This window comes from Ziziphus jujuba, chromosome 11 (assembly GCF_031755915.1).
Source record: "Ziziphus jujuba cultivar Dongzao chromosome 11, ASM3175591v1".
Classification (NCBI taxonomy): domain Eukaryota; kingdom Viridiplantae; phylum Streptophyta; class Magnoliopsida; order Rosales; family Rhamnaceae; genus Ziziphus; species Ziziphus jujuba.
The window spans coordinates 5,969,297-5,982,936 of NC_083389.1; the positions used below are offsets into that span (position 1 = coordinate 5,969,297).

At 35.4% G+C, this 13,640-nt stretch overlaps 2 protein-coding genes across 2 annotated transcripts; both read right to left on the reverse strand.

The window, feature by feature from the left end:
* Positions 1-5,555: 5,555 nt before the first annotated feature.
* LOC107431581 (zeatin O-xylosyltransferase) lies at positions 5,556-6,256 on the reverse strand. Its single transcript, XM_025066586.2, has 2 exons — positions 6,047-6,256; positions 5,556-5,894 (listed from the first exon to the last, which is right to left on the reverse strand). The coding sequence occupies exons 1-2, from the start codon at positions 6,254-6,256 to the stop codon at positions 5,556-5,558; spliced, it is 549 nt and encodes a 182-aa protein (XP_024922354.2).
* A 3,378-nt stretch (positions 6,257-9,634) lies between these two features.
* LOC107431606 (zeatin O-glucosyltransferase-like) lies at positions 9,635-11,534 on the reverse strand. The gene has a single exon (XM_016042574.4). It carries the CDS (start codon positions 11,430-11,432, stop codon positions 10,005-10,007), a length of 1,428 nt encoding a protein of 475 aa, XP_015898060.1. The 5' UTR covers positions 11,433-11,534; the 3' UTR covers positions 9,635-10,004.
* Positions 11,535-13,640: the final 2,106 nt, after the last annotated feature.

Below are 13,640 nucleotides of genomic sequence, written 5' to 3' on the forward strand. Positions count from 1 at the left end.
CCACGTGTCATGCTCTGGACAGTCCACGTGTCGACCTGCTATAGGTGACATGTGTCTGTCTCAGTAGTGACATGTCGTCTGTCTCAGTGATGATGTGGCAACGTGCCACGTTAGTAGGGATGATGTGGCGTGTGACACGTCAAAGTTTGATGATGTGGCATTGTGCCATGTCATCTCTGTGATAATGTGGTAGGTTGCCACGTCAACCCTAGCTGCCACGTGACGTTGCCACGTCAGTTGTTGATGCCATGTGACTGACCTGCCACATCAGCATAGTGACACGTGGCATGAACAGTCCCGGTAAAATAGTACCATGAATAGTGACTATAAATAGTATTTTTGGATGTATACAGTAATTTTTGTGGTGTATTCAGAAACCCTAAAAATCACCTTTGTGTGTGTTTTCCTTATGGAAATTGCTTATGATTAGTTTGTTAATATAGAAAATAACAACTAATTGATTTCTGTTTTGTAATGTTAAAAAAATGGCAAGTGGAGACAACAGGACTGTGCCCACTCAGACTTCTGGAATTCATATGCCTCCTTCTGCTAGTCATGCAGAGAAATCTGAGAAGTTTAATGGAGCAAACTTCAAAAGGTAGCAGCAGAAGATGCTATTTTATTTGATCACCCTAGGACTTGCGCGGTACTTGACTAAAGATGCGCCACTTAGTAGTGAAAAGAATGATAAGGAGACTCTCATGGCGGTGGATGCATGGAATAATTCCGATTACTTATGTCGGAATTATGTCCTGAATGGCCTGTCTGATGCCCTGTATGATGTATACTGTGGCACGAAATCAGCTAAGGAGCTGTGGGAAACACTGGACCGAAAGTACAAGATCGAGAATGCGGGTTTAGGAAAGTTTATTACAGGCCGATTCTTGGACTACATGATGGTGGATGCAAAGCCAATAATGAATCAAGTACATGAGTTGCAAGTGCTGATTCAGGAAATGCTTGCTGAAGGGATGATAATGAATGAAACATTGCAAGTGGCTTGTATGATTAAGAAACTACCTCCGAGTTGGAGTGACTTCAGGAGTTATCTGAAGCACAAGAGAAAGGAGATGGATATGGAGGCTCTTATTAGCAAGCTTCGCATAGAAGATGACAACAAGAAGTCTGATAAGAGAACTTCGAAGGCCGTGTTGAAGGCTAATGTTGTGGAGCATGGTCAGGGCTCTAAGAATAAGAAGCAAATTGGAAAAGCTTCTAAGTTGGGGCCAAAAGGAGGAATCTCCAAGAAGGCCAAATTTCAAGGCAGGTGCTTCAACTGTGACAAGATGGGTCACAGAGCTACTGAATGTAGGCTGCCAAAGAGAAAGAGGAACCAGGCACAAGTGATGGAGGACATCACTAAAGAGGTTGACAATATTGACCTAAGTGCTGTGATATTTGAGGTGAACTTGGTGGAATCTAATCCTAGAGAGTGGTAGATAGATACTGGTGCGACCTGCCACGTGTGTTCGGATAGGAGTATGTTCACTTCCTTCGAACCAAAGAAGAATGGGGAGAAGCTGTTTATGGGTAACTCCGCTACCTTAGAAATCCAAGGTGAGGACAAAGTAATCCTAAAGATGACCTCGGGAAAAGAGTTGACTCTGAATAATGTATTGTATGTTCCAGACATTTGCAAGAATCTGGTATCTAGATCGCTGCTGGGCAAACATGGTTTTCGCTTAGTGTTTGAGTCAGATAAGGTTATTTTGTCTAAATTTGGGATGTTTATGGGAAAGGGCTATGTAGTCAATGGTTTATTTAAATTGAATGTAATGACTGTAAAGCCTAAAGAAATGAATAAAGCTAGTAGTTCTTCTGTTTACTTGCTTGAGTCTTCCATTTTATGGCATGGTAGACTAGGACATGTTAATTTTAATTCTCTGCGGAGATTAATTAACTTAAATCATATTCCCACATTTGAAATTGATTCCAATAATAAGTGTGAAACTTGTGTGGAAGCAAAATTAACGAGGTCATCATATCAAACAATTGATAGAAATAACGAACCTTTGGATTTAACACATAGTGATATATGTGATTTAAAATTCGCACCGACTAGAGGTGGTAATAAGTGTTTTATCACCTTTATTGATGATAGCATGAAATACTGCTATGTATACTTGCTTAAAAGCAAGGATGAGGCTATAGAGAAATTTATTCTCTATAAAACGGAAGTTGAGAATCAACTCAACAGGAAAGTTAAAGTGATCAGAAGTGATCGTGGTGGAGAGTATGTAACTCCTTTCGGAGAGTATTGTGCTCAACATGGCATAATACATGAAGTTACTCCACCATATTCGCCACAATCAAATGGTGTGGCTGAACGGAAAAATAGAACCTTGAAGGAAATGATGAATGCAATGTTGATAAGTTCTAGAGTACCTCAAAACTTGTGGGGGGAATCCATTTTGTCGGCAAATGACCTTTTAAATAAGGTGCCTCAGAAAGATAAGGTAAAGACATCCTATGAAGTATGGAAAGGAAGATAACCCTCTTACAAATATTTACGAGTGTGGGGGTGTCTAGCTAAAGTAGTTGTACCTACACCTAAGAAGGTGAAGATAGGTCTCAAAACTGTTGATTGCATCTTCATAGGATATGCACAGAATAGTAGTGCATATCAGTTTCTCGTGTATAGGTCAGAAATTTCTTATATACATAAGAACACAATAATGGAATCGAGAAATGCATCATTTTTTGAACACATTTTTTCATATAAAGTGGAAGAAGGACCGAGTACGTCTAAACGAACTTATGATACTATGGATGATGATAATCATGATAGTGACCAAGAACAAGAAACTGAAGTTGAGCTTAGACGTAGCAAGAGAGTAAGAACGGAAAATTCCTACGGTCCGGATTTTCTTACTTATATGCTAGAAAGTGAACCTCAAAGCTTCCAAGAGGCCATAAATTCTCCTGAAGGGAATTTATGGAAAGAAGCGGTTAAAAGTGAAATTGATTCCATCCTGCAGAATCACACTTGGGAGTTGGTAGATCTTCCTCCAGGTTGTAAACCTTTGGGTTACAAATGAATTTTCAAAAGTAAGATGAAAGCAGATAGAACAATAGTTAAATACAAGGCAAGGTTTGTAATTAAGGGATACAAGCAAAAAGAAGGCCTTGATTATTTTGATACTTATTCTCCAGTAACGAGGATAAATTCCATAAAGATGGTACTGGTAATCGCAGCATTGCAGGATCTTTCAGTACATCAAACAGATGTGAAAACAGCCTTTCTGAATGGAGATCTAGAGAAAGAGATCTACATGGAGCAACCTGAGGGTTTTACTACTCCAGGACAAGAAAGGAAAGTCTGTAGATTGGTAAAGTCCTTATACGGACTTAAACAAGCTCCAAAGCAATGGCATCAAAAATTTGATAATGCCATGCTAAAAGATGGGTTCAAAATAAATGAATGTGACAAGTGTATCTATGTAAAAGATACAGAGAATGGATATGTTATTCTATGTTTGTATGTAGATGACATACTCATAGTAGGTAGTGATGACAATATGGTTCGAACTACAAAAGCCATATTAAATTCTAAATTTGACATGAAATATATGGGGCTTGCAGATGTGATTTTAGGTATGAAAATCACGAAAACTTCGAATGGAATCATTCTTAGTCAAACTCATTATGTAGATAAAATACTGGCTAAGTTTAGTAATGATGATACTAGTATAGCCAGAACACCCATAGATATGAGTTTACACTTATCCAAAAATAAAGGAGAAGGTGTATCTCAAGTAGAATATGCTAGGGTGATTGGAAGTCTGATGTACTTGATGAGTTGTACCAGACCAGACTTAGCCTACGCAATAAGTAGACTAAGTAGATACACGAGTAATCCAAATGAAGATCATTGGAAAGAGATCGTTAGAGTACTAAGATATCTACGATATACTCGTGAATACGGACTGCACTATACAATATATCCTACTGTATTAAAAGGATACAGTTATGCAAATTGGATATCAGATATAAAGGATTCAAAATCCACTAGTGGCTATGTATTCACATTAGCAGGTGCAGCTGTGACATGAAAGTCCTCAAAACAAACTGTGATAGCTCGATCCACTATGGAATCCAAGTTTATTGCTCTAGATAAATATGGTGAAGAGGCAAAATGGCTATGCCAATTTTTAGAGGATATTTTGAAGTGACCTAAACCTGTGCCAGCAATAAGTTTACATTGTGATAGTCAATCTGCGATTGGTAGGGCATAGAATATTATGTATAATGGAAAGTCTAGACACATTCGTCGTAGACACAATTCTATTAGATAATTAATCTCAACTGGAGTTATCTCAATAGACTATGTGAAGTCAAAAGATAACATTGCGGATCCACTAACCAAAGGGTTAAATAGAGAACTAGTTGAGAAGTCATTGTGGGGAATGGGATTGAAGCTCGTGAATAAAATCAATAAGATGGAAATCCAACCTAGTTGATTGGAGATCCCAAGATCTAGGTTCAATGGGACAACTCAATTGTAAAGACTACCATGGATCACTGTGGGGGGTTAATTCTCTGCCCATTCCTATGATGAAACAGTGATAGAAAGAGGTTAAGCATAAAAGTATGCTTTTAATGATTCCTATAAGTGTGTGTTTAGTAATCTATGCATAGGTATACTGATTATATAAGAAATAGGAATCACCTATGTGAAAGAGAAGAGTGGCCGCTTCAAAGGAGAATTGTTTAGGGCACAATTCTTTAGAAACTCTCGCAGAACCAGACAGGTGTTCATGGCCAAAATGAACACAATAGTGAGAACTGAAGTGTACCAGGAAGGAATTATGTGTGGACTATGTTGTCATTTACACAAAAGACGAAATGGGTCAAAGATATCGCTTCTACCATAAGTCAGTAAAAAAATGTAGTCTTTCAAGGGAATGTTCAAAGAGTAACATCTACCTATCCTATGCAGGTTCTGACTGTAGAGCTTTACCACTAGAGTGATGTTTGTATTTTTAAATCAAATCATTCATGTGGGGGATTGTTAGAGTTGGGACTAGACCCACAAGTGTGAATGATTTGGGTTTTCGGTTGTTGAGTTTTGTTATAATAATTTTTATTTCAATCAAATAATATTTTTGATAACAGTGGGAGAGAGTTTTACGGGAGAATAACTCCTTGGTGAGAGTTTGAAGGTTGCACATACTGCAACGTTCTTTTCAATTTTTATTTTTGGAAGGAAATACAGAAAAAAAAAATAGAGGAAAAAAAAAAGAGTTTTTTCATAGTTTAACGGAAGAGAAAGGAAAAAAAAAAAAACAGTGGTAAAGTGAAGGTATACAGAGTGTTTGAAGAGAAAAGCTTCAGAGGTGCTGAATCTGAAAGCTTTTATAGCCGTTGTATCATGGGAGACGTTCGTTAATCCTGCACCGGTGGGCGTAAAACGTCTTAAGGATACTGTGATATCACACAGACCTCGGTCAATCTTTCTAGAAAGCAAATCAATTTCAAAGACCTACAAGTTCTAAAATGCTTTATTTATTTTGTATTTATTTTGTATTAAATTATCTACATTTATTTACATATATTCATATATGATATTTTTCCAACGGTACCAACAAAATAGCATTCATGGGTTGGTCTGAGTGCCAAGCAGCTACAGGAACTCCATTGCTGAAGCTCTCCAAACAGGAATTCCATCCGCAGTGACTCATGAACCCTCCCGTTGATTTGTGCTCCAGAATTTCAATCTGTGGAGCCCACTCTCTCACTACCATTCCCATTTCTTCCACTCTTTCCTCAAACCCTTCTGGAAGTTGAGCCAATCTTCTATTTTCTTCTTCGAATGCATCCCCTTCATCTGCATCTCTAAACACCCAGATGAACTTTGTCCCGCTTAGCTGCAAACCCACAGCGAGTTGTTTGACCTGCTGTTGATCGACCATGGAAATTATGTTTCCGAATGAGATGTACAAAACAGGGTTTGTTGCTTGTTTGTCTAGCCACTCCAAGCATTTGTCTTTGGTGGCTCTGTTCTTGGACCAAATTCAATCTGGTGTAAAGGCCCACTTTCCTAGACCTTTTTATTGCTCTGTTCTTTGGCTAGAAGATCAAGAAAACTGCCATCGATCAATCTGCAGGAATTGTAGAGTTCTCCAGCTCCAGATTGCTTGAATTGGAATTGGTAAGCGAATTCTGCAGCCTCAGAAGTTACAGTTCCTCCAAGAGATGGGAGCTGAATTGGGTTGCTATTGTCAGCTTCATTTTGAAGAGGTTTCTCAGTGGCCATATAAAAAAAGGACAAATGAGTGAAAGCAGAGGTGGGTTGGAAATAATAGGATTCAACGTTGGGTATGGAATGAGAATCTTGTACTGCAGACCAGCTAAAGAGTCATGGATGATGATAATTCTTTTGGCGTTTGATGAAAGTTGGTGAAGAAGAGCATAGACCGGTTGGCGAAGGTTAACGGTGGCTTGAAAGGAAGGCTTGTGAAATGCAGGAGAGGAAATGTTGTTGCTATTGGAATTGGGAGGCAACAATGGGAAGTCATGGAACTGGATTTTGGAGAAATTAGAAATGAGAGCATTATTATTTGCTGATCGAGTCCTGACCTGGGAATTGTGAATGGCAAAGCCAGCGTAATGAACTGGGATATCATAGCAAGAAATGAGATAGGAGAGTTGCAGAAGCTGGTTTAGATGGCTTTGTGCAGGGAATGGCACTACCAACACAATGGCTGAAGCTTTTTCGAGGCCATAATTTTGAGTAGCCATTCATCAATCTTTGATGAGGTTTTCTATTTCTTTTTATCTCAGTTAAAGATAAATCACCATATGTACAATATATTTTTTCTTTTATTTAGTTAACGTGTATATATATATATATACATATATATATATAGAACAGACAAGGGAAAAGGAATCTCGCGATGAAATTCGTGGTTTAAACAGCTACGTGCATTGTTATTCGTATATGATCCGAAAAAAATATCGTTTTACGTCTTCCTATATGACATACATACATATATATATATATATATATATATTTTTTTTTTTACTTGTTACAAACCAAAGAGTACTCAACTGTTGACCAAAACAGAACGATTGCTAACGATTTGATACTTCCAACACGTATATACTTTGTTTTTCGGTTTTTTAAAATTATTAATTGTTGGCGGTGACTCAAGTACTACTACTTTTAGGATAAAGAAACGACAATAAAATGGATACAATACAATGATTTTATTATGACCTCTCTTTCCGGATGATATATTTATATATATATATATATATATATATATTTTGGTAAATAAGATGATATGTTTAAATACTACTTTAATATTAATACATTTGTATAAATGTTAGAATACATATGATTTTTAATATTAATACATTTGTATAAATATTACAATACATATGATTTTATCTTATACAAAAATAATATACAAAGTATGGAAATATTTATTTGCACAAAACAAGAGAAAAGCAGCTTCAGCTGAGGCCCGGTCTTCAAATATCCACACCACCGCCACCGACAAATACCGAAAACCGTCTAGAATTGTCTTATTATTAGTGAGTAAAATTGTTTTAATATATAAGTATGTAAATACTTGTAATATTTTTTTTTATAATAAAGAAAGTAAATACTAATAATTGATTAGTGAAAATAGTTTAATTGATTGTGCAAACTAAAACATGAGTTCAATAGAAAAAGTAAAAATCAAGCATATAGTCTTGTGGGATATATTTTTACCATCATTGTAAACTTTTAGAATTGCAAAAAGCACAAAATCATTAATTAATTTTTTAAAAAAATTATCACATGTAATAAATGTCCAATGTGTTACCTAAAATAATTTTTATACTATGTAATAGGAATCACTTGGGGAAAAAAAAAAAGATGAGTATTTCATTTTCCAATTCCAAACCAACTAATATGTTGCCTTATTCATATGTTGACTAAATTACTTTCTCATTCTTTACTTCACTTTGGGATACTTTTCTTCATTTTTTTTTATTTCATTATTTTATCATCATTATTATTATTTTTCTAATTTCTCTACTCCATCATAACCACCAGTGATAAAAATCATTGGCAATTCGTAATCGGATTTGCAAGTGGCTCTGACAGCAGAATTTGTAATTGTTATTTTTGTTTTTTTTAATTTCATTTTCTTAAAAAAAAAAAAAACAATAAAGTAGTTGAACGAGTAACAACTAGAATATGAAAAAGATAAATCGCAGTTTTCAACCTTAGCCTTCTCCAAACAGAAACACCGACACAACGCTAAAGACAAATTTTGTATGTCATTATATTCATTTTATTATTAACCAAAGGTTGAAAAAATTAAAAATATTTTGATAAAATAACTTAATCTTATTTTTATAATGGAACTAGAACATGTCAAAGGAATATAAAATATCATCAAAGGAATCTACAACTTGGGTTGTTTTTCCTTTTGTCGTTTTGTGCTCTCTCCTAGCAAGGCCAACCATACTTTTTCAGAGCGGCGCCACTTTTTCTAAAAGAGGAAACTACAAATCGAAAAGTCACAATTCTTTCAGTTTCTCCTCCTTAGCATGTAAATCATAAGAAAATCACGAAGTACTAGACGAACCCTTGACCAATTGATGATGCAATTATATATACAACATTCTTCACGAGGATAAAATAAAAAAATAATAATAATAATAAGAAATTAAAAAAAAAAAAAAAAAAAAAAAAAAACTCTAGTGGTCCTGAAAACCTTACAGGAGTTTCACATGCCCATGGAAGGTTTATTAGGTCTGGTATATATTAAAAGATAGATATAATATTGGCTTAGCTGGCATGCACTTGAAGATTTGACGGGTAGAGAATGGCAAGTGAAGCTCATGCTCATGCTGGTGAAGCTATAGCAATGGCAGGTGGCAAAAATGGATCTTTATTCTAGATCTTCTTCTACACACATATTGATCTTCATTTATTTGCTGCAATTGTGTGTGGGGTAGTGATTCAAAATTTCAAATTAAATGTACATTTATTGGTGATGTGAGCCGAACATAAAATACCCTTTTGAAATGAAATCAACATTTTCTGTTTCTTGTATAATTATTTAAGGCCTTCTATTTTCATGCAAATGTTTTTTGGTTTTTATACCTTGTTCAGAATAAATGCTAAGAATTAAAAAGTTTTTAATATAATAATTGATGATATCATGAGTTGGGAGGATCCATAGATGTTTCTGGAAATAAGGATCGATGCTGATTTTAGCACCAATTTTCTATTTTCTAAACTTCTGAACTTTTTCAACTAATTAAGGTTAGTTGAATGATATGGCTGTTATTATATTCACATCTATACGGTTGTGATTGTGAGTATGAGACACTACATTTCTACCTTCTAAATTTCCCTCTCGAATCAGATTAATAATAATATCAATAATGTTAAAATGCCGAATCTGATAATATGGAGAGGTAGGCACATTTTTTTTATTAGTCTTACCTCTCAAAGTCATTTTCAACAATTAGGCCTTTTTTTTCAAGTGTATGAACTTCTTTTGTCAAGAAAATCGTTTTCAGTCTCAAAAAGTACAATATAGATATGCAAAACTTTGAAGAAAATTAACGATTCCCACGAGTACTTCATGGTTGATGCGCATATAGAATTTCTGAATTTTTCAAAACGGAAAGAAATTCATATTGTATAATAATAATAATAATAATAATATGTAACATAATAATAAAAGTTTGATGGACCACAACGATAGAGATGTAACGTAGATGGGTGCTAAACTATGTAAACCAATGAAACTTTCTATGTACATATTTCAACTCTCAAAGATTTCAGAGGATTGCCTGCATACATATATGTGTGCGTGTTGGGGGGGGGGGGGGGGGGGGACCTAGGTTGTACAGCTTCTAGGCCCTATACTTTACTATCCCATGTTCAGTATCATTTGAGACATTTCCCAAAATAGCATACATATATATATATATATATTATATGATCATATGCAATTAATTAATTAAAACCCAAACTAAGCTTAGCTAATATTCTACCTAGTGATATGAGAAATGAAAGACTCCAATTCGATGCGAGAAGCTCCACCATCAGCCATAGACTGCCTAACAGCAACCCCCAATTGTGCAGCCCTCTTCCTCATCTCATCCCCTTCTTTGGAGGTCATCAACTTTTTCACACCATTTTCAACCGTTGTCGCGGTCACCATGTCCTCCTTCTCTTCCTTGGACCCCCACTCCTTCACAACATTGCCTATTTTCAGTAACTTGGTCACCAAAACAGCGTTCCTTGGCTGGTCCGAGTGCATTGGCCAAGCTGCAATTGGAACCCCCATTGTGATGCTCTCCATGCACGAGTTCCAACCACAGTGGCTCATAAACCCACCTGTCGATGGATGGCCCAGGATTTCCAGCTGTGGAGCCCAATCTCTCAACACTATCCCCACACTTCTTACCCTCTCTTCGTATCCTTTCGGAAGCTCCATTTTTCTGAATTCTCCATTGAATACGTCTCCTTTATCCGCTTCCCTCAATACCCAGATGAACTTTTGCTTGCTTTGTTCCAATCCCAATGCAATCTCTTTGATCTGCTCCTCCGTCAAGGCCGTTGTGGTTCCGAAACACACATAGATCACTGATCTCGGCGCTTGCTTATCGAGCCAATCCAAGCACTTGTGTCGTTTACCATTATTCTTATTATTATTCCTAACAAATTTCTTGTCTATTATCGAATTCACCGGGTTGAAAGGCCCGATTGCCCAATTCTTCTTCGCTTTGTTAATGCTATCCAGCAAATCCAAGTATGGCTTCTCTATCACTCTGCTGGTGTTGAATAAGCACCCGGATTTGAACTTCTGCAAGCCGTGCTGCGATGCTATGAAATCCAAGAACTCGGCTGAGAAACAACCTTCCAGTGACGGGATATGTTCTGGGACGATGTTATTGGTGGAGTACAGAGGTGGTTTTCCCGTTGACTCCCAGAAATACAAGAACATGGCGAATGCAGAGATGCTGTGGAAAATGTAGGACTCGGCGTTGGCTAAGGAAACGAAATCCTGAACGACGGAAGCCATGAGAGAGTCGTGGATGACGACCACCCTTCTTGCGTTGGACGAAAGCTCGCGTAGAAGAGCTCCGACGGGCTTGCGGAGATGGCGGGTGGCTTCGAAAGAAGGTTGGAGATGAGAAGGGAATTTGGACTTCTGGTTTGGATTGGGAAGAGGGGAAGGGAAAGAAGGGATAGAGTAGTCGTGGAAATGGATATCGGAAAAGGAAGTTGGGTTCCAGCCATGGACGCGAAGCTTGGCTTGGCGGTTGTGTATGGCGGTGCCAACGAAATGGATTGGTATTTTGTAGGCCAAGAGGAGACGGGAGAGATGGAGGAGCTGGTTGAGATGGCCTTGCATTGGCAATGGAACAAGGACCACCACAACTTGGGATTGGCAATTCCCATGGTTAGCCATGTTGATTATGGTGCTGAGGGTTTTCGCTATGTGGATTCTTTTTTGTGAGCTGGGGTTGTGGAATTTTTATAGGGGAAAAAGATTGCAGCTTTTTGGAAATTCAAAACAATGAAAGGGACTTGAATGGTTATGTTTGTCTTTAAGCTTGATTAGTTTTGCAAACATGACTTGTATATTAATAATTAATAAATCTTTTTCTTTTTTTTGAAAAAAAAGGAAAAAATTAAAAACTTTTTAGTGTGGACATATTATTATTTTGGTGAAAAAACAAAAAATGAAGAAGCGGGGATTGGGGGACCTGGACAGATGCATTTGGTTGATAAAAAGGTTTATCCAATTTAATTAATACAAATCAATAACTCTGAGCCACTTCTCTATGCAACCCATGTGCTCTTTGTTAATGTCCTAAATAAATTAGTAGGCTAGGTTGGCCATTGTGGTGTTGGTGATCGACAATTACGCCTCTGGCTTTTCTTATTTCCATTTTTATTTTTATTTTTTATTTTTGTATTTTTTTGGTAGCAAGAGTGTTATATATATACATATAAAAAAATGATTATTGTTATTGGTTTTACGTAGAGTTGCAGAGTCTAAAGCCTAAGATTCTTTCACGAAAAGGGGGTGAACTCTTGCTAGCTAGTTTTTGTGTATGTTATCTGTCTCTTCTTTTTATGAACGGTTATGGTTCACTTTCTATGATTATTATTATTATTATTATTATTATTATTATTATTATTATGTTTTTAAGTATTCAATGATGTTATGTAGGATTATTTTCCATAAAAATACAAAATAATGTTACATTTATTTCTCAGATATTTCTTATTTTAGAAATACAATAATTTTTTTAAATAAATTAAATAATAAACAGTATAGTTAAGTTTTTTGGTACCTAGTCAAACAATTAAACTTTTAGTTGTTGGAAATTAATTGAATCTCGCATATAAAATTAAACAAAGTAGTAAAAAAGTGACACATCATATCCAAATTTTAATAAAAAAGTGACACATCATATCCAAATTTTTGTACTTACATGAACTAAATTAGTGAACTTGATTGATCTAATAAATTATTGTACAGATTTCATCATTTACTGTTCTTTGGATTGCGAGGGGTGTAAGGTGTTGAGATCAGCCTATTTGTTGTTTCCTACTTATTTCTTTCTAGTTGTATCTTTCCTTTCCTCTCTAGCTAGCCTCTTTCTCAACAGGGGTGAGATTGAAACATTTAAGTGATAGTATGGTTAAATATAAAAAATTATTTTTTATTTGCCACTTATATCTTTTTTTTTTCTTTTTTTTTTTGGGTAATACATTGTTACTTCTGTCCTTCGCATTAATTCAACTACCTTTTTTTTTTTCTTTTTCTTTTTTATAATAAAACTCTCAAAAATATATACTCTCTTCTTCCTTATGTAAATTAATAACCATATTTACTCATGATTAAGCTATAATTCATTACCTTCATTAGTCTATATCTAGTTCTAAAAAAGTTGTACGTTGGTAAATCATTATTTCATTTTATAATATGATAATTGTGTGAGTGCAGAAGAGGTATGAATTAAATGTTCTCCCACATTTAATATCATATATCCAAGATGGATTGAAGAAAATGGTAAATACCAAAATTTAGAGAAGCGGTGAAACAAAAACACCAGAATTACATTGTAATAAAAAATACATATATACTAGAATTACATCATATTTTGATGGACTACATATATCATCCATCATAATTTGGACGACAATGACCATCATAAAATATATATATATATATATATATATATATACATATAATGGATATCTTATAATAAGCATAAAATATTTATGGTAAATGTTACTTTTCATAAAATCTTAAAAACATATGATTTCTTTTTTATTTCTCTTTCGCATTAAATTGGATAAACCTTTTGTTAGGAGTAGAGTTACTTCTTTTTTGCTAAGAGTAGGGATATTATATATCTTTCTAATTTTGAACATAATTTAAAGTTTAGTTTTGTAATTTAATTAAATACACTCGTTTGTATCACAAAGTATAGAAAGTGAAGTATAGAAAGAGGTATCGGATATTATGGGGGAGATCAATGGAAATTGTTTGCTTCATGAGCGGTTAGGTGTCATTGTGGCCCGTCTCTGTCAAAGAAATCCGTGATAAGAGGGACATACGTATGTCTACGGAAAAAGCCAATGGAACATCTATATACAATAT

Excerpts from the sequence above, each read along its gene's own strand:
- LOC107431581 (XM_025066586.2), bottom strand. The coding sequence starts at position 6,256 with ATGGCCACTGAGAAACCTCTTCAAAATGAAGCTGACAATAGCAACCCA. Across the intron at positions 5,895-6,046 it reads AAGAACAGAGCAATAAAAAG|GTCAAACAACTCGCTGTGGG; the intron begins GTCTAGGAAAGT and ends GATCAACAGCAG.
- LOC107431606 (XM_016042574.4), bottom strand. The coding sequence starts at position 11,432 with ATGGCTAACCATGGGAATTGCCAATCCCAAGTTGTGGTGGTCCTTGTT.